Below are 24,748 nucleotides of genomic sequence, written 5' to 3' on the forward strand. Positions count from 1 at the left end.
AGTCATTTGTATGTTCCTTGGTTTTGTACAAGTCGTTTACAAGTGCCCCCTAAATGTTTTTAAAACAATCGATTTTACAGCAGCCTTAAAAGCTTATTATATAATTCTAACAATTTTAATTAATATGCTGACATTTTGTTGCTGTCTATAAAAAATTAAGTTGCTTTTATTTTTCAGCTGCAGTAGCAGCAATATTCAGGCACTGTCCTGCACTTCAGTAATGGAAATTTCCCAGCCTCAAAGCACACTCTGTCTCAGTCAGCTGCAATAAAACTCTGAGTGATTTCAATATTGCTGTGTGCTTTACTTGTCCTCAGTTATCTGGAGCTTGGTATCTTTTGAAAACCAACTACTCCTCATGAGCTTGCTTCATCTTACCCAAGACTTAAAATTGAGTAAACAAGCTGTGGGTGATAAGAGAATTGAACAACCAGATAAAATGTTATTTTACAGGACTGGCAAAACAAAACATATATATAGTCAATATTTATACAGAATGTTACAGTGACTTGTGAGGATGCCACTGAAGTGCTGGTTGTTTTCTTCTCATCTTCTTTCTGAAGACCTTTGTTTTCTTGTGCTGAAGCTTTAGGCACTGGAAGGCTATTAAGTTTTTACAAAAAGATTTAGCTAGTGCATAATATCAGTCTCTTGATCTCTGTATTTCTGATATCATTGATTGCTAGGATAATACAAAAAAGGAGATAAGATTATTACAAAACCTCAGAAGTCTAGTAATTTACAAATACTAAAATATGTAGTCTGTTTCCCCCACTTGTTCTCAGTTCAGCTGTAGACAGGACAAGTAATGCCTCCAACAGAGGCAGAAGTCAAAGAATGTAGAAACAGGATTATTAGGGATTTATGTTGTCCAGATATTGCAGTAACTTCTTAATACTTCTTGCTCATAGATAAAAATGTAGGGAACATTTGTGATGAAGTGGTTGGCTCATGCGAGGGCAGAGGAGAAAGGATGATGGAAAGAATAAAAGAATGGGGGGTGGGGGAGAATGTAAAATAAAAATAAAATGAACAGGTAGTGGGAATGAGCTATTGGAACAGAAGGGTTATAGTTGGGGGGGTGCTATCCAGACCCCACTGCGTCTGGCTTTGTGCAAGTGAAGTACTTGGCAGCCACACAAGGCCCTTCATGGGGAACCGGTCCGGGGAACGACGCCAGACCTCCGAAAAAGAGCTCCCCAGGACTTGCTTTCACGGCTGTTGTTGTCAGCTGGGGTGGTGTTCATCACAAATACACGTGTAGCCAGTGATTTTGTGATGGCACAGGTATACTTCCTAGTTGTCTGCTGATATTATATTTAGTCTAAAAGATGGCCAATAGCTGAACAGAAACAAGGGACAGGGAACAATACACTAATGGGATTCTGAGATTTTCACATAAAGTCACCAGGGTTCAGAATTCAGCCAACATTGATACATCACATGACAAGTGCGTGACAGCCTTTATGAACAAGTTGGAGGCCATAGCACAGTTATTTGGAATATAAGGTTGGTTCCACATAGGAACTGTCATACTTAGCTTTCCTGTTGCTAGTCTCGGCAGGTTCCAAGGAAGCAGGACTGCCTCTTCTCCTTCACTGGCCTCGCTGACACTGAACTGCTGAAGAGACGCCTCCAGATGTATGGCTGAGACACTCTTCAAGCACCTGCAGGGAAATCTGCATCTTTGCTCTCTAAGTGCACCTGTGCTGCAGGAGGGGTGGAAGATACCAGCCTCTTCTTGCACTCTGTTCAATCCACTGACCTGAGAGGCCAAAGAGTCTGTACTGTCTATTTTCAGTAGATACTCTATGAGTTACAGACATCCGTTTCTACAGTCCGAAATTGATGAATCATCATTCATTTTTAAAACAACCATTTCTTTTGCAGTTTTGCATATCTATAGCAGATAAGAGTTGTGCAGACAAGAGAGATTTCCTGAAGGAAGTGGTGTCACAGTAGTCTGAAAAAAAAAAAAAAAAAGAGTCAAGCTGTTGGAATCTGTGTTGCGTTACAGGGGTAATGCAATACCTCTGAGCGCTTCCTGTTTATCATGAGAGATACAGTTTTTACCACATCATAAAACTTTCAAGCATTTGTTAATAAACACTCCTAGAGAAAAAATAATGCCCAAATATACAACCCCCTGTGGCATCTGTCATTATAAACAAAAGGTTTTCATTATATATATCCGGGGACTATTTGTGAGAGAGAAGCAAATTTTGAGGGCCCCATCCACCTCCCGCTGAAGTCCGTGCTGCAACTCTTCTTAGGCAATTGGAGCCCGGCATAGGATTTTTCTTATATGTAAACTAGCAAGATGTTTGAGTGAGAAAATACAATTTTTACTATCAGCATCTGTCATTTCTTCAAACAATGTAGGTATATAGAGAGCAAACATCTGCAGAATTATAGCACAGAGCTTTATATGAAAATGGCAAAAGTAAGATTTACTTCTAACAATACGTCAGCAAGTGCTGAGATACCTAATCAAAAATACAAATGGTGCAGATGTTCAGAGCAGTGCTCTCTCGCTGTGTGGCCTTTCTCACTTGACAGTTTTTTTGTCTCAATTCATTCTTCTGGATAAATTAACCTAGCCTGAAAAAGTAGAGCTGGGGAGCAGAAGGGTGCAGATGTTTCAACACCAGCAACCTTGATGGTGCAATTTGCACCCCCAGCAGATAAGATCTTTGGCAAGGAAATGCAAATTGTTGAGACCGATTCAGGATGTTCTTGTGATCATGGCTAGGACTTGCTCTGCAGATGACAGGCACGTGGGGTGGGGTTCGGGGAGGAAATTCAAGGTTTCTGCCAGTTCTATAGGTAATAAGCATTTTGACAGGTAACTAAACAACAACAATGCAGAGACAAGCCTTGTGTCTCATAGAGCTTCACTGTTGAAGGAGGCTTGTTAAGTTTAGAGCAAACTTACGTGTTTGTTCAAGCTTTCTGGGACAAATGGGAACACTGAACTGCAGTTTCCTGCAGTAATCCTGCTGCACGGAAATTCAAGATGGGTAACAACTGTATACAATTCTTACTTCTTTAAATGACTATAACATTTTAAACTCTGCCGCATAGACTATCAGTTAGACCAGGGGAAAGATTGAACCTCAGAAAGATGTTCCATCCGGCCACCAGCACTAGATCTAGCTAAATTGAATTAATAATTAAGAGATTCGTAGCTTTTTGGATTTGAAAGTTTTGACAATGGGAAAATTATCTGGCTCACATTACCATTGTCTTACTTGACATATGGTGGTTATTACTGCAGATATGCAGAGCCTAATGATAAGAGATGCCTTTTAGAAGTGCAATACATCCATTGTAATCAAGCACTACATTTATCTTACTGCATTACCGGGTCTCTGGGTTTTGTACAAGTGGCACAAAATTGTTGTGAGGACTTATCAGCATCCTGCATCTCAACTAACTTTTCAATATGATGTCTCATTTCCAACTGATGTTAACAGAGCCAAACTGAATCCCTGGCCTGGAAATCTTGAGAGAAGAACCAACAGCAAGGAAAAGTATTTTTTCCTATTACAATAATGACTGCCTCAAAAAAAAAAAAAAAAAAAAAAGAGCAAGAGAGAGAGCACCGCTCTTTTTGAAGGATATGGCAAAATATCTGCAGGATGATGCTCTGCATCCAATTTTCAAGATACCATTAATGGCGGTAGGGTAAGATTAAGTCATTATGCTCTGCCAAACAGTACGTGTGGGAGAGAAAACAGCAGATGTCCAGCCACTTAGGCCTATGCCTTGCGCACCAGACCGTGGTATGGAAATGCGTGTGGATATTTAATTGTTATTCAACTACAAGTTGCCTGGATTTATGAGTCTGGGAAGCGCATATGCTGCAGTGAGAAATGAGTGTTTATTAGCACAGTAGCTGTGCTGGCCTTTCACGCAGAGAGGCAAAGTGCCCCCGTCTACAGAAAATGGATTAAAAGGGGGCAGCGTACCACTCTCATTTCCCATTTACCTTTGTGAAGTGCAGCTGGATAAATGCCAATATATGGAGACATTTCCATCATGAACACTGAACAGCTTTTACTGCTGCTTGTCACAGATAATAAAAATGCAGCAGCTGTCCTCTTATCAAATCCCAATTTGGAGAAATGTGTACCTAAATAAGGGACATAAACAGGACTTCTCCCTCAGGGACAGTTACATAGATTCAGGAGAATAAAGCCTTTAAGAGCTAGATATGGAAGATGGGACCATTACCCTGTATTAAAGCATTTTTCCAGTGCTTGTTGCAGCAACCTTTTGTGGTTGTTCTGAACATGTCCTCTTTCCTCCTTGGTTCCCCTTCCTCTACTCTTACCCATGACAGCATCCTCCTGGGCTCCTGCAGTCCTGTTCATTCCTTTCTCTGCCGTGTGGGCTGACGCTGCTGCATGACCTCCCTGCACCAATCCAGCCAGCATCCCTGATCAGGCCATGTTCATCTTGTGCTGTTTTGAGGGAAGCACCACCTAGAAGGTGAAGTGTGGGGTTAGGCGCAGGATAGCAGTGAGGCATCCCCCAGCACACCCCAAATTTGCAACAAAAATCTAATGTCCGTACTTCTCCCACTCGTTGCAGTTCCAGTCTCTATTCTCAGAGAGTCCAACTCTCCTCCTTTCCTGGGCTGGTACATTTTTTTTACAGAATTCTTTTTCTTCCAGTTTATTGAGCTGCATGAGCTCATCAAAGGGCCAGACAAGCACCAGACCTGTACAAAGAAAGCAGGAGGGCTGGGAGCAGAAGTGTCCTTTTGATACCAGCAGTCCATTAGATTTGGCTCAGCTGCCATGTGATATCACTCCCTAAGACTAGTTTCAACTGTGAAACAGGGAGGTTTGACTACACTGCTGAGAAGCCTTCAGACACTTCTTTTGCTTTTGCCGTCCTTTGCTCTGTGCTTGAAAAATACAGGAAAAAATAATAATGAGGGCAGTTTTATACTGACTTACTGACTTCCTTGACACCTCCTTTCTGCTCATCCTCCTCCTCTCCTGTTTCTGCCATTTACCCTTCCCAAAATCCTTCTGCTGTAATCCTCCATGCTCCTGGTGACCTTGTCCTACCATCTCATGAGCAGCTGTTGACCTCTAGAAATGCACTCCTGATCCAGGATCTTTTTCCTCGCAAACGCACGCACAAGCAAGACAGACAAACACAGGCCTCCTTTCTCAGGACAAGTGTTCAAAAAAAAAAAAAAAAAAGTATTACACAATCCACAAGACATGCGCATTACTCACCAAAACAATCATGGGTATCCTATTTCTGCAGCCCTGCCTCTCAGTGCTTGTTTCTTTCCAGTATCATACCAATGTACTAAAGCCAGGACCCAAAAACAACTGCGTATGTATAAACCTAAAGCCTGCAATGGAGGGGACTTATTTGCACAGCTACAGTAAGGATCAGAGGCAGTCTTACTGTGAAGGACAGAAGTATCTTGCTGTGTTTGTTTTGTGATGTGGTCTGATCATTTATGCTGTTGAATTAATAAAAACAACAAGACAGAAGGTTTCCAAATGGAATCCATTGCTAACTGTCGTTCATTGCTCTATTCTTACAACACATACATTAGGAAGTGTGCATTATCTGATAAATCAAGACATAAGAAGCAAATAAATGCCTTTATACTGTAAGAAAAAAAGAACCTTTCTAGAAATACTGTAGAAACATTCACATTCTCTATTTCTGTCTTTTATAAAAGGCAGGCTGTGTCTTATTATCATCAAGGAAAAAGTAAACAAACGTAATTTAATCAGTTCTGTCTTTCATTGATTTGCATCAGCAAGAATAAAAGACAAAGGCAGAATGGAAAACAGCAGCTTTGTGCTAAAAGTTTGAATGCACAAAATACTTCTTTCTCCAGCTGTCAAACATTAAAAAACGCTATGCATACCAGTAATAATAAAAGTGTCAAGCAGTTGACCACAATGGGAATCACAATGCTTCATTAAAAGCTCTAAAGCAGAGTAGAAAAGCTTCCAGCCATTTGTGAAACAGAAGTAAATGCCAAGATACTTTCAAAAAGTGTCAGAAGATGCTTTCATCTAGTCTAGTCAGTCAGAAAAAAATCTACTTGCTTATTTCAGCCTGGTCTTGGAGCTCACACTGATTCAGCAGTAACAGCTGTATGTGCCATTTGCTTTCCTGAGACGGGCATCTCTCAGTAAAACAGAAAAGGTTAATGTCCTTTCCAGTGATTAGGCCTTCATTACATGTGGTGCAGGGATATAATCAGTAATACATAATTACATATGTAAATACAAAATTATTTGGAGAACCTAACCTATTTGTTCAGCTGACAGGCGATGTTGTGATAAGGAATTTCAGCAGACAGGATATTTATAGACCCTTTATCTCTATGTACAGTCAGAACTAAAATGTCAAACAATACCCCGAATGAAGGGTTGTTTCAGTTCAACTTTTCTCCATTGTTGCTTTTCCTTTTTTTTTTTTTTTTTTTTTCTCCCTCTGTCTGGTTACTGCCTAAAACTTGGCAGTGAGAGAAAAAAGGGAATGTGACTCACACTGACAACTTCATTTGCTGCAAGAGACCTCAGTAATTGCTCTAACCCACTTACAGGAAAGCTACCCCTCCTCTTTCTCTCTTCCTCCACCCTTAGATAGACAGAGGCCATATTTGTAACAGGAGCAGCCTGGCTGATCTCAGAGGTCATGCTATTACTTATGAAGTAACCAGGCCTCTTTCTTTTCACTTTTCTTCTTCTGGATTCAAGTTAACCCCTCACAAGAACTTAAAGCAGCTTCAGTTGAAGGGGCAGCTTCCTGCCACGGATTTCTCATGAAGCTAATAACCAGGGTTTCCAAAGGACTCCCAGCTCAACCGCAGCAGGGTTGAAGTGGCGGCTCCCACAACAGGCACCAGCTTGGCAGCTAGCACCATGCTCCAGGATAAAGCTACCCAGGAGTCAAACAATTGTGGCCTTTTCTTATGGGATGGGGGCAGGGAATGGTAAATAGGAACAGGAGAAGAATCAGCACAGATGCCTATGCAGCACTCTACCAAAATATATTTTCATTTTTAATTACATAATCAACATAATGAGAGTGGCATTCGTAGTGAGGTGGCGGAACAGATGGCAAAGACTTAGTTTTCAGCAAGACGTTAATTAACAACAACTCTGGTTTCTGCTAGAAAAGGGGCTTGTTCTGCTCTAGCAGGGTTAAGATGGGTGCTTACTACACAGGACAAAACTCAGTTTCCAAACACAGAACTGTGATTTTTATATTATTTTTCCCTACATCCCTGTTGAAGTTTCCAGGATACTCTCTAAAATGCAGCAACATCCTACATGCAAGGCTATTAAAAAACAGCACAAGTTTGTTTGCATCCTAGCAGTAGCTTGGGATTCTCCTTGCAAACACTTTTGAATCTCTATGGATATACAAAGAGGAAAGGTAAGAAGAGTTAATAAGATTAAGCAAGAGACCTTTGTGCAACTTAAACTGCACTTAAACTGGTGAAGTTTGTGTAATATATAGCAGCTCCACAGAGATATGGTTAAAATTAAAGCTTCCTTAGATGCTCTACACGAAGTTCTCTCTCCTCTTTCCTCTGTTCCACACTCTTGGACTTAACATCTTCAGCACACTGGTGCAGCTTCCCCCTGCCAAAGGGGACTGGAGCAGAAAGTAGCTATGAAAGATATTTATTAAAACCACAGGCAGAGAATACATCACCCAGACACAATGAATAGGGAAATAGCACATGCAGCCGAAAAGTCTAGCCTCTATTTTTCGTCTGATAAGCTGGCTGGACAGCCAGGCACACTGAACAGCCCACAGACATCCAGCTCTTCCCTCCCTGTGCTGCCAGGTGACATGAGATTGCTTTTTCCTGCTTTGCATTCACCATCAGAGGCTCCCCGAAGTCACACGCCCAAGTCCTGCAGAGGCCTGTGGGCCACATTCCTCCGGGGATTACATCCATCCCCAGCGGGAGAGAGGGAAGAGAGATGCAGGCCAAAAGGGATGGGCAAGCAGTGGGGAGGGAGGGAGGGGCTGAGGGGAGAGGAGGAAGGAGCTGGCTGTAGAGAACATGAACACAGACAGGGGCTGGAGGACAGCACTGGAGGAAAGGGAGAGGGAAACAGCCATATACTATAACAATATGATATAAAATAGGGCAACAGGGCATCTAGATTCATCCGCTGTGGAGCTTGGAAACAAACCCATTATTCCCACATCGCAACACTCATCACTGTGCTGCCAACAAATATCTAACAGCTGACAAGAAACATCTCTGCCCATTCTAGTGACATGCACATCTAGAAAGGATGCTTTTCCATTACTCCCACTTACTCTGTGCAGGCAGTAGATGGTTGTGGGTCTGTGCTCTAAGCTGAAAATCACGCCCCTACTCATTACCCAGGGGGAATAAATGATATGATTGCAGATAATGTTTTATTTTCTTTCAAATGTGTGTGTTAAAAACATAGTTGGGATGAGTTAAAAATTACATTATAAAAATACTGTGGTTATGAAGTCCAACACTAAAAAAGGAGTCTGTGTCTGAACTAAGAATGTCTGTTCCACCTTTCAGCAGCTAGTTTAATTCAAAATATCAGGCCAGGCTTCCATGCCGTATTGCTCTCAGCCATAAGAAAATGCATCCTGACATCATCATTGTTATACTGAGCATAACTAACCTGCAGAATTGTACATGATTTGGGCCTCCATCATTTCATGTTGTGTTAAACCAGAAATGGGCCACAGAGAGGAACTCAGTATCTTGCATACATCAGATGGCAGAGATTCTTTGCAGGATGATTTTCAGGAGAGGTGCCAGATATCACCGAAACTGTGCTTAGGAGGTGCAAAGTAGAGGAAAGAAAAGAACACAAAAAAATTTATATTCTTAGTGTCCTCCTTTGGCAGGGGTTAAGAGGGAGATGTGAGAATCAACAGAACTGCGTTTGTACTTACGGCTATTTTTTTGGGAGGGGAGAAGGGTGACTAAAAACGCTTTGCAGATATTACATTTTAAAAAATAAAATGAACATAACAAGAAGTTAACTCTTCAAGCAAAAACAAAAAGAAAAGCAACCAACAGATGCACAGGCAAGCACCGACTTCAGTGGAGCTGCAAGGCTGAATTTGGCTTGAATTCTGTGAAGTACTTTCAAAGTAGGAGCATACTGCATACAAATGAGCGTGAAATAATTCGCATCATTAAGAGAGCTCTGAGCAGCTCATCTGGACTTTGAAAAAAGCTAAAGCGAATGTACATTGTTTGAATACCATTAGGGACAGTCATTAACTAGCATTAAGACATCTACAGTATCGACACTTAGTGCTGTAATAAGAGATCCATCCTCCTTTTCCAGGTTATTTTCTTTATTGATTTGTAGAATTTCTTATACACAAGCTTTAAAGCATCGCAGAGCTCAGCAATTCATGTGGGAATACCCGTTAAAGAAATACACAATTACTTCTTTTTTATATCACATCTTTTAATTTGGGTTTTATAGAAACGTAATCCTGTTTATTTGATGTAGATACCACAGAGAATTCAAACATCAGTGTATATCAAAGAAACAAAAGACACAAATAGGTAAATGGATTTATGGAGGGTGACACAGAAGGACGCAGTGTAACAGAAATAGACTAAAGGGTCTGGATGCCCAGTTCCCTGGTTTAACCATTTCACTCGATCAGCTCTAAGCAGAGCTGCTGTAGGACTAAGATAAACTATGGCCTCATACCATATCTCACATGCTTGAACTCATGTGTCAGAAGGAGCAGGGAGAGTACGGAACAGGTCAGGTGAAAAATGCAAGTTGTGCAAAGAACCAAAGGTACAAGATAGTTTAATACATTTGAAGGTAATCAGGTGCCAGAGCCGCAGGAGTTGACGAGTGATGGAATACTGAGAGCTAAATATGTGCAGCAAAGTGCATAGCGGGAGGCAGGGGCAGGCAACAGCCTACAGGCAGTTGAAGGGGAGCTGGAAGGAATCTTTAATGAAGGCAGAAATCGTTCTGAGTGACTCAGAATATTGGTATTCACAAAGAGAATTGAGAACAGGCAAAAATAAATAAAGCTGAAAGCAAAATCCAAAGGCCAAATCCCTTTCAATAGTCAGAACACTGATATAATCTGAGCAACCAAACAACAGGTCCTTGTGAAAACCTCTCGCTGGCTGCTTCCTGCACACCAGCCTCTCTCCACGGCCAGGGAGCCTTGCAGGCTGCTGTGTACTGACACCATTTTTCTTGTAAAACGCAGCCCCGGTGGTCTTCCCTCCACACCCCCGGCCCTTGGCTTCCCTGTGACATCTCAACCAGCGCATTGTGTAACCTCACAAACTTCCCCCGAGCAGCTCAGCTCAGCTTTCATTCGCTGCCAGCTTTTGTACATGTCACGGGCACACACATCGGTCACTGACGGATCCAAAGTCGCGGTAGTTTTATTTATGTGGGGGTTTACACTAGCCAGCTTCCAGATCCTGCTGCCATCAGCCCAAAATGTACGCAGGCAGCTTTTAACTAAAAATCCAAGTTCTACAAGTTTTACAGTGAAGACTGAAAACCAGAATAGTTCCAATTTTTTATACATGTGTGATAGCTTTTTGCTTTTCTTTTTTAATTTTTCATTAAAGAGTAGTCGAAGAAGTTACAGTTACATATATTAGAACTGAGATCAGTAAGATTGAAGAACAGGCAAGACTTCCTGACAGTAAAATCTATTAGTCAATGGAGTAGTCTCCCAAAGGAGGCAATGGGAGCACAAGAAGTGCTTTAGCAGAGCGAGTATTAAGTGCTCCAAGTGATACAGCCAGCTCCTCGAGGATTGCCATGAGCCACACGGCCTCAGCAGGGCCGGATGCCTGCCATTAGCCCGCTAATGCACATCCTGGCTTGGCCCATTGCTGTTTGGGAATAGCTCATTGACTTAAAATTTCATTAACAAGAAAATATTAGAAGACAATTTTCTAATGGTAGGGGCAGGCCTTTGCAACGTATCTTCCCATTGCAAAAGGTGATTATTAGTAGGGGGAAGAAATGAACAGCTTTAATTAGTATTTGTACTAGGATTTATTCATTAACCTTTCCTTAAACTACTTCAAAGTAAAAAACACTAAATTGCTTGGATCCCCTCTGTCGCTTTTACCTTGCAGAAAACAGTCACTTTCCAATCTGTTGCTAGCATTACTAAATAAATGAAAAAGTAAAAGCCACCAGTTAAAGGGCCTTAAGGTTGAGAATACAGATCCATAATTTCTTTACCTTAGAAGGCAGACAAAAACAAGACACTGAGATGCTAAAATCAAGGCAAAACCCAACCCTATAACGGGGGGAAAAAATGGATTAAACTATTTTTTCAAAGGTTTTAATGTCAGTCCAAACGCAAGCACTTGAAGTGCTTTCCTCATAATCTTCTGGTTAGTATACACTGCACTGTGTAGCAGGAACAATGTTTTGATGGTTCAGCAGTTAACTTCCAAACACACCGTATTTAGACCTCAGATGTAACCTTAATATTTAATGTCTAGTTTGATGTTTACTTCAGAATCCTCATCAATCACCAGTACAGGCAATCAGCTTTAGATCTGTAGCAAGAGGAAGGTCTGTCCATGTGTGATTTGATATTTCTAACATGGTGAGGAGATGAAAATCCATTGAAGGGTGGGACAGAGAGGATTACTTTTTGTTTCTAAAAGCAGACTCACCAGCGCAACACAGCCTGCCTAAACTGTTGAATTTGACCTTTGTCTCAACTGCAACGTTTCGTTTCTTCAGAAAGATATGAGACTTCAGGTGACTGGTACAATAGAAAGGGGGAATTGGCAGAGCCATTTCAGCATCTAATTCATTCTCCTGTCTAGAGTCCCTCAATAGCAGGGGTTTAACAGGAGCAGTGCTAAAGCAGCTGTGCTCCAGGGAGGCTTTTAAGAGCCAACGCTAAGGACACGGTACCTTTAAAGACCAGTGACATTTGGCCAGTTAAGTCTGTCAGGGAAAACTCTTGACTGTGTTCAGGCTTCACCCCATGCCAGTCATTCCAGCTGCTGGAACAGTTGTGTGGAATTAGCTGCATCAACAGAAAGCAATTGGGTGAAATACCTGATGTCTGTGGCCCAACTCACATTACCTGCGCCTGTCTGTAACCCAACATTTAGATCCATCATTAGCCGCTTGGCTTAATTATAACTTAGAACTTCTTCAAGCATAGGCTTCGCACAAGATTTTAAAAGACTATAATTAATTATACAGAAAGCCTGAAGTGCCTTCTAGTCCATTGTTTAAAATTTTTTTCCTTTCCCTACACTGACACCAGAACTTGGTTTTGTAAAGGAACTGGGCTGTAGACTAAAAGAGAGGTATCTCTTACGGCCTGATAAACACACAGAGAAATACATTTTATGTCTTATATAAAGAGAAACAAGACTTCAGGTTTTTTTAATCTCAACTAAGTTGCAAAAAGTAATATTATTCTAACCTGTACTTGTTTACTCCCATTCTTTATATTAATTATTTCTTTCCTGCCTCCTATGTAAAACACTTTCTGCACTCTCCCCAAATTACTGCTGAAGGCCATTGTCAGAGATCTGGTATTGGACAGCTGTACCCCAGCCTGAACCAACTACTTGAATTTTAACCAGTAAAAAGCAAAACATAGCATTAGTGCCAGAAACACTGCAAATTCTTAAAAGATTCGGAAGGAAGGTATTATCATGCAAAGGAACTTTTCCCACTCAGCTTTCCAGTGCCTACCTGCAAGATGAAAATATTACGGGAATGACAATATGCAGAGGGCTCTTTTGAACCATTTGTGGCAATGGGCAGCATCACGGATCTTTTCTATTGCTTTTTGTTTTGCTTTGGCCGAAGGAAAGAGGGAGCCCTCTAGGGGTAGAAACACAAAGCCCTGAAGGAGTGTTCAGACACCTGCAGAATAATCTGCCTTTTCCATACCGAGACCCTCCTGCCTTACCTTGAAATAGGAGCAGTTTCCTGCCGTGTGCAAGGGCTCAGAAGCTGAAGGCCTACGCAGAAAAATCACCTGGGCAGAAGAAGGTCACAGGCTCTTTCCTGGAAGTGCTTACTCTACAGCCTAGAGTATGATGTGGGAAGTAAGTCTCTGTTCTATTGCCTGTGCAACCTTTTTCAGGGAACATCACCAAACTGCAGACTGAAGTACTGTAGCTAGTCTGGCCCACCACAACATAGTTAGAATTTTTTTCTTTTAGACTATGCAAAAGACTTGGTTTTGCCTTACTATATGCCTCAAGCATACAATGAACTCTTGTATAAAATGAGCAGGTTTATGTTTGTCAAGGCATGTTCAAAATATTTCTTTCCAAGAGCTACTTCTATTTGAAGGCTAGATAACAGCTGCACCGTTTAAACACTTAAATATTTTCTCATTCTAATGAGAACTTCAGATTCTTTCCAAACAGCTCAACATAACAACATGAGAATGTGACAAACCCAAACTTCAAGACATTTTAACTCCAGGAAAAAAAAGACCAAAACCAAAAAACAAGTATCAAAAAGCCTCCAACAAGATATTAAGAATTAATTGTAGTGCAACAGGTAACAGATTTTGTTGGATATTCAAACCAGAAAAGTTCAAGAACAGCTTAACACTGAAAAAACAAGTTTTGTTTTGTTTTGTTTTTATATAAGGGATGTTGACTGTAAGACATCTGCACAGTTACATGTGCAAAACTGCATTATTGGTTTGGTGAAACAGGTAAAAACCCATTACACTCTCTATACAGATTTTACAAGCAACTTTCTGCATAACATATTCAAGGTTATACTTGACATGAAAGCCTGTAATGTACGTTAGTGCTACTTGAATAGGAAATTTGATCTAGATGCAGAAAATGTTTTGTCTGGCCCTTGCCAGAGACATGTGAAGTCTGCATTAATAGAGGAGAGCCCGTATTTCTTAAATTTTTCCTAGTCTCTGAAGAAGCACTTCTTCTTACTCCATTTCCCAGGTGTAGAGGACAAGAATTTCCAGACTGATGTGTTAGAGCTGAAAAATTAATTTCTGCATAGCAACTCCCAGTAAAGTTTCCTAGAGAACCTGGATGAAAGCAGAAAATACTAGTTAAGGGAAACTGAGCGTGCTGCAAGAATTAAATAGCCCTCATTTGTGTTGTAGCAGTCACTAATTCAGGCTGAAACAGAAACATCATCACCACTCTTTATTTCATTACTTTCTACAGTCTAGGAAATGAGCAGCTACAAATTTCACAGCACGTTGTCTGCAAAGAAACATATACCAAATGGGGGTGGTTGAACAGGACATGAAGTTTTGTTATTCCTTGTTCAAACGATTGAGGTGGATAATGCTTCTGTGTCATGAACCCCATCAATGGCATCTAGCTTTAGCTTCATGGAGCTTTAAATCAAAGTTTTACATTCATTTCCATGGGCTTATTGATTGCGTCTTGCTCAAACCCACCAGCAACAGAGACTGCAGATGACTGGTATCACAGAGCAGAAGGTTGGCTATGAGCCCCATGTTGAACACACGGTCTACTGGAGATTTGCTAGATGAAAAGGAAAACATTCATGAGTAAGAGAGCACAGCCAACAAGAATCAGCAACGTCTGGATCTCACCTCCTACTAATCAGAAGGAGACAGTACAGCCAGCGTCGGACACCAGCAAGGAGAAACAGTAGCCACGTCCAGTCCTGTTCTCTACTGCAGGTGGAATGGGCTCAGGTCATCTATAAGAAGAGGGCACGCTTTGTTAGGAAGTACCAAAGATGCCTACAAGACACTGGAATGATTTTGTTTGGCTCTGTGTTATCAGCAAGGAGTTGCTGTAGTCGCCTTTGGATTGTGGAGTTACCTGGATGATGGATTCCCACAGTTGCTTTAAACAATCACGAAAGAACAGCAGCAGTTAGCTGTTGCTTATGCTCCCTGGTGCGCCAAGTGCATCACAGGCTAGGAAACTGCTGCTAAACCTAGTCAAGCAAATCCCCAACCGACACTTTTCTGAGAATTTGCTACTTTTCAAGAGATTATTACAAGTGACTTTTCACCCCTGGAATTCTTACTGTTAAAAAAAAAAACCAAAACAAAACCACAACAAACCTAAACCAATAAAACATTTAGAACCATGGAATAGAAGATATTTTCAAGAGATTCAAGGTTTGATCTGAAGTAGGTTCAAGTATGCCCACAACATCTTGAACAGAATCTACCTGATGATTATGGTTATCCCTATTTTTGTATTTCAAGAAATGCCTTATCTGCTTCCCTCTGATGCAGCATCCTGGACTCCTATTTTTCTTCTTCACTAGGATAAATACAACAGCATTACAACAAACTGCCTAAAAGACTATATCTGTCAGATCCCCAAGACTGCTAAAGCTTGCTTTATGTTGAGTCTCTTATCTCTGTCCTACTCTCCTTATATCTTCCTTTCTTGATGATACACCAGCATTTCAGAAACAATACTTACATTTTGAAAGTTACTGTCCTTAAAATTTCCATGTTCTGTAGTAAATTAAGGTACTCCAAGAATTCACTGTCCATCCTTCCACTTCAGTGGCTAAAGACCACTGCTTTAACAAGTATGCAAGTAAACAATAATTTATCACAATCTCTGCTGCAACAGGGTCTTTCAGATCATTTTTCCCATTGCTGTAAGACATTAGGTGGTATGCCAAACTTAACTTGCATTATTACTGTTGTTAGCTGGTAAAAAGAATGAAAGAAAACTTAGATCGATCCACAAATAAGAGGTAGACAGTCCATTTCTAAAATGATTTTAGTGACATCATCTTTTCAACTAAGTGTGCTCCGTGACCCCAAGGATTGTTTCCTTCTAGTGCTTCCACTGGTCTCTTTTCCCAGAAAGGCCCTATGGAAGAAGGTAAGATTTGGTGACAGGGTGACCACTCAAAAACATGCAATATGACCACTGTGGATCCAGATACTTTAAGTATTAGAATAAAAAATAAGAAAAGAAACAAACAATGCTTCGAATCACTATACTTTATTAATACTTCAGAAACATCAGATCCCACTGGTGGAGACTTCTTATCCCCACCTGTTTCCAATCACTGCTTTGAAACAACTTCTTGCAATATGCAAATAGATACATGAGGCACTGTGTGAATACAAAGGGACAATACAAAAAAACCCCAACAATTAAACCTCATGCAACACATACATAGATAGATATAAAAAATATGGTAATGTAGCATAATAAACACAAGCACTATTAGAACAATCCATGTAAATGAATGTACAATATGCATAGCATTTAATGATCAATGACAACAGGTTTCTGACCTGTGCACAAAACCAGCCAGCTTAAATAAGAGTTTCAAGATACTAGATAACTGGTTAAGCCACAGCTTATAAAACCTGGTGTACTACAACTTTTCTGCTCAGGGTCACAAGTGCAGATTAGCATACAAAATAAATAAGGACTACGATTCTACAACACTTGGCTAACAGCTCATGTTTCAAAGTCACTGGCCCTCTTACTTTCATTCAAGGTTCATTAGCCAACACAGTGGCAAGAAATGTGCCTAAAGCAACAGTTCTGCTCTTGCACTATTTTAATACTGATAAGAACACATATTTTTAAGTTAGCAGGAGTAGTTACAGAGGTCTAACTTACTACTAAATAAGCACAGGATTGAAGTTATTGTACAGAGCAGACACTGAAGAATTACACCGTCCAAGAGGTTGATTAACCACATGGTATACTGCAGTTACCGACCTGTCTATTCGGTCAACTAGGGTAAGAAAGAGAGAGGACTGAAGAGGCGAAGAAAGTCAGAAAGTTTTTTTCCCCTCTCTAAACAGTGCAAATGTTTGAAAACACCGTCTGCAGGAGCAAGGAACTATAGAGACAAGCATATTTCTGAAGTCCAGTATTCAGGATGAGAGCTACTGGTACCTGAAATAAGCTTAAATATTCCTATGGAATAACATGCAAATAACAGGATTTTCTTCTTACACATCCAATACCGGTCAATGCCAAAGACACAACAGTTGTTGTAGTCTCTTATCTTCCTAGCAGACATGATACTTTCTACACTCTTGGTGTTACAGGCCTCCAAAGATCAGACCACATTCAGTATGAATACAGACAAAATTAAAATTATGAAGTGGCAACTAAACTGACTTTACAGCCAATGGAGTTTGCAGTCTAAGAAGCAGCATTTTGGGTAGGGGATTGACAATATAAACGGACATAAATGATAGAAGAAAAAGAAAACTGGGAAGAGAGTAAGGAGGAGACAGAGCAGGACTGACTTTCAGGAGAGGAAGATAAAAGTAGTTAAAGTAGTTAAGTAAGTTAAAAGTATTTAAAGTTACAACTTTATACTGGCCTTTTATTTTTTCCCAGTATAAAGTTTTAACCCGCACAAAACAAACATCTTGCTATTTAATTAAACACACTGAAAAGAGATTAAAAAAATAAAAAGGAAGGACAGCATTAATCATCCAGCATTAAGCAGAATGCCTTTTAACAAAGTTAGAAAAGACAACATGAAAAAGAGGAAGTCATAGTATTTCATTGCCCTGAGAAGGTCCCCATAGGATCTCTCTCGTTTCGTAGCTATTATCTCTTTATCCTCAGACATCCAAAAGGAACCATCACTCCTCAGATAAAAGAATAAATACATCCTGCAGGGAGTGATGGTCACACCTTCCAGCTCCATTTGCCAAAGCAGCAAACCTTCCACATGCCTAACTGTATTGCCACACAAATGATAATAACTTCAAGAAGTGATCCACTAGGTCAGGAAAGACTGATGAAGTTCTTGTGCATGAAAATCCAGAACCATTTAATCATTAGTAAACTCAGTACTTGCTATATTAATATCTCCTGGAAATTAGTAATCAGGCTTAATAGTTGAAAGTTTGATAATCATAATCTAACTAGTCACAAAACCCGGATACATTCAGTTCTTTACAAAGTTAAATATATCATCTCTCTTCAGACTAAAAAGCACATATCAACAAGACATGAAACCCCGACTGAGAGGAGTTTGTTAACAAAATAAAGCAGACATTACAAAGCAGCCAAATTCATTCGCTTAAAACAGTGGTTTTAAGCTGACAGTATGCTGCCAACTCTTCTAGGTTGCTTTTTTTAATTCCATTGTTTGCATTCCAAGAAGCTTGAAAACATTTCTTTTCCTATTGATTTTGTCCTCTTCTGTTTGACAAAAGCTGCATCTTGCTAAATTTTCTGTGCTGCCAACACAGCTGGCTTTTGTTTATTTTTGTGTGCACCAGCAGCAGCACACACAGCTTGGAAAACACATTAAACTAGTGACACTGAACAGCTTGTGGGAAGGCTTGTGAGTGTTCAGCCTCTGATGGGTCATACCAAAATAAAGGTTTAAGTGATTCTCTGTAAGATTTTGGTTTCCTGTTGTATTCAGAGATAAGGTTATCACAAGAGTGTACCAGTTCATTTTAAGGTAGTATTTTAAGAAGTGTCTGTTAGAGATAGGTGTTCAGGTCCAGTCACTCCCTCATGTCTCCATGTGATTACTCTTCAGCTGACATGACTGATTATCAGTAGAAATAACTTTAGATAAAGTAAAATCCAATAAATACATTAAAAATAAACCAAAACATATGCAGAAAGTGTCTGGCTTAGCTCTTAGAGCTGTCAACACTGCAAAACAAATACTCAACAGGGCTGACTGTTCTAGCAGCTTGATTTAGGAAAGCAGGGAGGACTAGCCTCTTGGTTTTAGTGCTGTCAGTTTTAAAGGTTATGACTAGCTTGGCAGGAAACCGATTGCTTTCCAGCACAACTACTCAAACGCAATCAGACCTGCTATAAACGTTGTGTTTACAGAATACATAACTTAGTGTATATTGGGAAGTTTTGCACTCATTTGAAAGCTCATTTTTCTTCTCCAACCCTTCCTGAATGACATTTTGTCCATCAAGAGTTGTTTGTGCCTCAAGAAGGGAGAACAGACCATTACTTCCTGGTAGGATTTTATCTGACAGCACAGGCCGAATTGTAAAAGGGACAGTAATAGAACTAAGCAGGGAAATTTAATTCAGGCTTAACTACAGCTAAATTATATATGAATCATCTGCAATCTGCTCTGTTGTGGCTAACATCCCCCCACCTTCTCCCTAAAGCATTTGCTTGATACTTCAGTATTGTAAGAATAGAAATAGACTGTGTCTGGTGCTGTGCATTAAGTACCTGCATCCACAGGAATATGAGTAATTTAATCAACAGAGTCTCACTTACACAAAGAGCAGAGCTGCAATCTTAATTTAGACTTTAAACTGCTCAACTAACTAACCATGCCCTTTATAGATTGAGGGTATTTGGTGCAGTGCCATTTAGAAATATCTGTGTTCCTCAGCCACTTGTTTTGGAAGCACCTTTTTGTTAGTCTTTAAAGGATTGCCTGGGAGGGAAGTTTCAACCCCAAACAGCTGCTTTAAGCTACCAGCTGAAAATGGGTTTTCCAGTGCAGACTGCCAACTTATCTCCAGAATTCAGAAAGCAAGAGAAGCACTTTTCCCAACATCCAACAAAAAAATGGAAATTTTAGTGGCTTTTTATGAAAGCTAATAGCACTGGAAATGCTTTTAAAAAGAGCAGTATCTCATCTGACTTTGAATTCAGATAAGTGTCTATTAAACGCTATTAAAGTCATCACTGTGATTAACACTATTCAACTGCCAACTCTGCTGTAACCACTCCGTGCCCAATTACTCATCTTATGAGAGCTCACCAGCCGTATCGATTCATTAACACACTTCATGGCATTTAGTCATGGCAGCGGCTGCACAGTGACCAATAGCTGCATGTACCGAATGCTCCCTCCTAGCACTACCCTACACATAAGGATGTTTAGAAAAATACATTTAGTAGCATTAGCTTCCAAGACAGTGTTAAGGGGTCACAGTAAGTCACCCTGGATGCTTTTACTGTGATTCCTTCCTTGGCTGTTTGAAGACAGAGTTACCACATCTGAGTTTTGCCTTTTTAATGGGTGTGTTTCTAATTCTTTCAAGCATTGGTATTTCACTCTAAGGAACTGACATTTGTAGCTCTATTTTCCAGCCCACTTCCTTTTTAAAATAGGCATTAATAATACTTAAATGCATTCCTGTCTCTCTCTTTCACTCCTCCATCACTCACAGGGTGGATTTTACTTAATCTCCCTCTGTTCTATAAATTTTCCAGCATTTCTATCCTCTGTATTCTCAAAAAAAACCACCAAACCAACCCAAAACAACCCCACAACAAAACGTAATTTGTAAAATTGTAATCTTGTAATTTGTAAAATTGTAATCTTATCTATGTCAGACCCAGAATACTTCACTGGTTTAGGTATCTTTCTTTGTAGGAGAGGGTGGGGTAGGGAAAGAAAGGTAGAAGTATGAATTACCCATAAGCAAAAGAGATGTTGGATACCCACTAAGCAGAATGACTACAGCTAGTTTTCAATCAAGCACAATACAAGAATTTAAGCACACTCTGTTTTAAAAATGCAGTCTCCTTTAAGGAGCAATTTTTCTGATGCTGGGTGCTAAAATGCAGCAGCAGACATTCATTTGGAGTCTAGTAAAATATGAAAACACTTTCATTTTCATTCAACATTTGTCTTGAATCCTTCAGCTAACTTCTACAGGTTCAAAGATTTTGGATAGACTCAAGAATTGGTTTTGTTGCAAGCCCATCAGAAAGACAACGAGGGAACAGGGAAATTAGTCATTTTGTCATTAGTCATTTGACATTGCTTAGCAAGTGTTAATATATTGTGGGTGACACTGGGAAGGCCCAGAGAGGCAAGAGCATTCTCTCACCAAAATTATGTATTATTTGTAACCAAAGGAGGGAAGGAAAATAGAACCGAACAGCCAACACCACAAATCCAAGAAGTTTTAAGAGGAAAGAGAAGAAAAGCTAATGTAGCAGATTAGTACTGTAAATTCAAAACATAGCACCATTCCATATTTTGGACTATTCAGTGCAACTTTATACCTTCTGCTAGAGCTCCCCTCTCTCCTCACCACCCATACTAGTGACACTTCTTGTAACTATTATGCATTACAGCGGGTGGCTTCTAAAAGTGGTATCAAAGTCACAACTGAAACAAAAATTGCAGGTTGCCTTGACATCCCAAGGGTAAGGCCACCCCAATGACCATTTCAACAGAATTTTAAAAGTGCACTTCCACAATCCATACTTGCATCCCATGTCATACTTCCACTACTGATTTAACATCAAAATGTTGACTTTTCAGTTTAAAAAGGAAAAAAAGAAGCTTCCCTAGGTTTTGATCAGGCTGTCAAGAATAGAATAAGACATCTCCTAAACCAATTTTCCCCCCAAACAGTATTTTGAATTTTACTGTAGATGACACATTAAGACATATTTATTCCACCGATAGGATACAAACTGCCACTTTTGAGCCAGTTACAACTCCTATAGACCTGACCAGCCTTTTATAAGCTAGTAAGCAGTCTCTAAAAGAGACTTTTTAATCCCTGCTGAAATCTATATGAGTTCCTAAAGACTATTCCTATCCACTTACATATCAAAGAAATGAGGCACTAGGTCATTCTAAATGAAAACATCTATATAAGGGAACAGCTTCTCAGAATGCAGAATTTCTTCCTGAGATCAGAGCTTGAGAATTAAATTTTTTTATTACCACAGACAGCTTTCTAAAGGCCCATTTCACTTAGTTCCCATTAAAAAAAAAATCTATCAAATTTTAAACAAAAAAGGATATTCTCACATAGCTGAATATCGATGGAAAAAGACTTAAGACTTTGTTTCCTCTGCCCCCAGAAGAACTGTTACAAAGAATTTGGCTTGTTCCGTGCCCTCCATGTTTCAGGAAATTTGGCAAATTTCAGAAACTAAACCATACTATGAATTTACCACATTTCACACCTCCCTTCATGAACACAATAGCTTCCCCCTCTCCTGATAAACCTCAGATAGCAGTGAAATCAAACAATTCTGTATGATTCTTACTATATTAATAATGAGAACTGTTTCCAAGACACCAAGAGGCAGTAGTGGTCATCAGAATTTAGCATGACACTGAATAGCTGAGTTAGAAATCAAAGGGATAGGAGGTGGTAAACGCAAAGGGATTACTATGCAAGTCTAAAGGCTTCCTTAACAGAAGTAGGTTCTCTACACCTACCCTCCTGGGTTGCCACCACAGAAAGCCTTCCTGACATATTTTAGGGCAGCAAAATGCAGGATGGAAAAGCACTTGCAACCTTCTCAGAGGAAAAGCTCCTGTTGTGGCATAACAAAACAAGGAAGTCTCTGAGTTGCTATGTAATGAGATGGGAGCTCGCTGAGGAGCTTCCCTGTTAAACCCTATGATCATCCATAGTAATCCAGCAAAAAATTCAGGTAACTGCTTTGCCCCACACTAGCTAACGATTCAGACACACTACGGACGTGAACGGTGCTGCTCTGTTTTTCTTTTTAGCCATCTCAGCTCTTCTACCTGAATTTCATCCCTAAGCAACGTTAATGTTCAACACATTTTAATCAACAGGACTGACATATTGCAATGCCATGCGCTTCTAAATTAGGCATACAATCTTGATGCCAGATGTAAAGCACTTCTTGTCTAGATACAGAAATTACCAACACATTTACCACTGAGCCTTCAGATCCTGCTGAGTCCTGCTACCAGGCTAGCAAGGCAAGACAAAACACAACCAGAGGCTCTAGCATGCACTGGATAGAAGTCGCACAACATACACATTCATTGAGATTCTTTCATCCTCACCTTGGCTTCACATCTCCTTAGAAAGTTATTTAGACCCCAAAAGTCTATTAATCAAAAACTGCTACTAAACCGTTTCTAGTTTGTATTACTAAATTTTCTTATGAAGGTCAGAAGTGCATTTGTTTTTAAATGAAAGTCATGCTGACTTAGATTGTTACTTTATGATTAACCAAATAGAGCTTTTTGCATGGGGCAGGGGTAAGTCACAGTAAGTATTGTGAAGCTTTTAACTACAAGCCACCAGATTTGGCAACAATGAAAGAGATGTTTCCTTGAAACTAAGTTTCCAATAAAATCATTCCCAAAAATGAAACATTTAAGTGCATTAAACATCAGTATTAATGAAACAAAAAAGTCACATCTTAAAAACACTACAAGCTGGCTCACCAGGACATGGTAGGAAACCAGCAATCCTTGGGTGAAATATTTAAGGCACTTGAGGGTAGTCAGTTTTTAAAACCAGATAATAAAGACACAGCCACTTTAAAATTCTAATTTAAATAAAAACCACAACAAAATAAAGTAACACTGCAAAAAAAAAATCCTCCAACTGTAAAGTTCAGTAAATAAACAAATAAACACTTAAAATAAAAATAAAATTCTCATTTGTTATAGTACACAAAAAGGTGGCAGAAACACAGCATATTTAACTGCTAGAGCATACATACTGTAAAGACCTCTCTCAAATACAACAATAAGGGTCCTTTCTTTTCAGGTTGCCAAACAGCCAATAAAGCATGTTTGTTAGGGAGAAATAATCCAGTGCAGTTAAATATTGGATTCCAGTTTATAAACCAGAGCATCCCAGAAATCAGCTGATTTTGTATCCTTTTGCCTGGGATTTTTCTCATCAGCTTTCTTACTATTTTTCTGGAGCATTCAGTTTCATCTTCTCCTCTCCATATACACAAAATTAAATGTCTCTGTTTGAATAAAGAGGCCACATCATTCTTGTAATATTGTCTTTGGTACAAAACAAAAGCAATTTACGGAGCATAACGGTGTCACCCAGTCTCTCACATACCAAGCCTGTTCCTACAGACCACACAAAGTAAGAAGGTTTTTTGTGATGGTGACAGCTTCTCTCCTCCCAATCTCCAAAAGTAACGTCACAATTAAATACAACATATATCATTCTTTTTAAGCACTAATTTAAATTTTCACTCAGAATTCACAAACGGGTGTTCTCACCCATTAGCTTATACGTATTATGGTTTCTTACCACTTCCAGGGCAGAGGGATATGACCAGCAGCCCTGGGACACATTTTTAGAAGTCTGCTCCCAGAGACGAAATAGCTGTACAAAACTCCACATCTGCTCAGTGTTTTTTGAGGGGAGGGGGAAGTAAGGAAAAGACAAATGGGAACTCAGTAAAAAGAGTCTTGCCTTTCTGCTAAATGTCTGTCCATTTGTCATTGTCTTCCTGACACATTTTGCCTATTGCATTAGAGGCTTCTTCAGTGGAAAGCAGTTCCTTACATGAACTTATTTGAACGTTCTGGATTAAGCAGATTTTGTCACTGTGTAGCTGCTGCCTCACAGCTGAGGAAATTAAAGGGTGAGCTCCGAGTATCATCACCAGCCGCAAGGCTCTTAGGGTCTCTGAGACAGTCTGCCAAGATGTCCTGAGGATCCCTCAAGAACACCACGAGAACAGTGATGTTATCACTGGATCCGTTTTCCTTTGCAGCAGCCACCAGTCTTTCGGCCGCTTTGAGACCCACTCCTTTGGTTTCCATTAAATGATCTAGGACCAAGTCTACAACCTCATATGGCTTGATAGCATCAAAGAATCCATCACAGGCTAGGAGCAAGTAATCTTCAGAACCAGTCAGCTCAAATGAATCTCCATCTGCATCACCAGAGATGTAGGGTTTCTGACATATGTCACCTAAGACAAACAATCAAAACAAAGGCTTTATTACTTCAAATGTGAACAGTTACTTCACCCACCCATTGCCTTTAT

General features: G+C 40.0%; 1 protein-coding gene and 1 long non-coding RNA gene across 3 annotated transcripts in view; both read right to left on the reverse strand.

Annotated features, from left to right (window-relative positions):
- Window positions 1-551: 551 nt before the first annotated feature.
- On the reverse strand, window positions 552-5,277 carry LOC141967519 (uncharacterized). Its single transcript, XR_012634709.1, has 3 exons — window positions 5,082-5,277; window positions 4,337-4,487; window positions 552-1,963 (listed from the first exon to the last, which is right to left on the reverse strand). It is a non-coding gene; the product is annotated as an uncharacterized LOC141967519 (long non-coding RNA).
- Window positions 5,278-15,987: 10,710 nt separating this feature from the next.
- The window catches only part of PPM1F (protein phosphatase, Mg2+/Mn2+ dependent 1F), a 28,144-nt gene continuing 19,383 nt past the window's right edge, over window positions 15,988-24,748 (reverse strand). For both annotated transcript variants that reach the window (XM_074921538.1, XM_074921537.1), the window contains exon 7: window positions 15,988-24,673. In XM_074921538.1, the coding sequence (XP_074777639.1) occupies window positions 24,300-24,673 (374 nt within the window). In that variant the 3' untranslated portion in view covers window positions 15,988-24,299. The remainder of the gene's footprint in view (window positions 24,674-24,748) is intronic.

The sequence above is a fragment of the Athene noctua genome, chromosome 17 (assembly GCF_965140245.1).
Source record: "Athene noctua chromosome 17, bAthNoc1.hap1.1, whole genome shotgun sequence".
NCBI classification, from domain to species: Eukaryota; Metazoa; Chordata; class Aves; order Strigiformes; family Strigidae; genus Athene; species Athene noctua.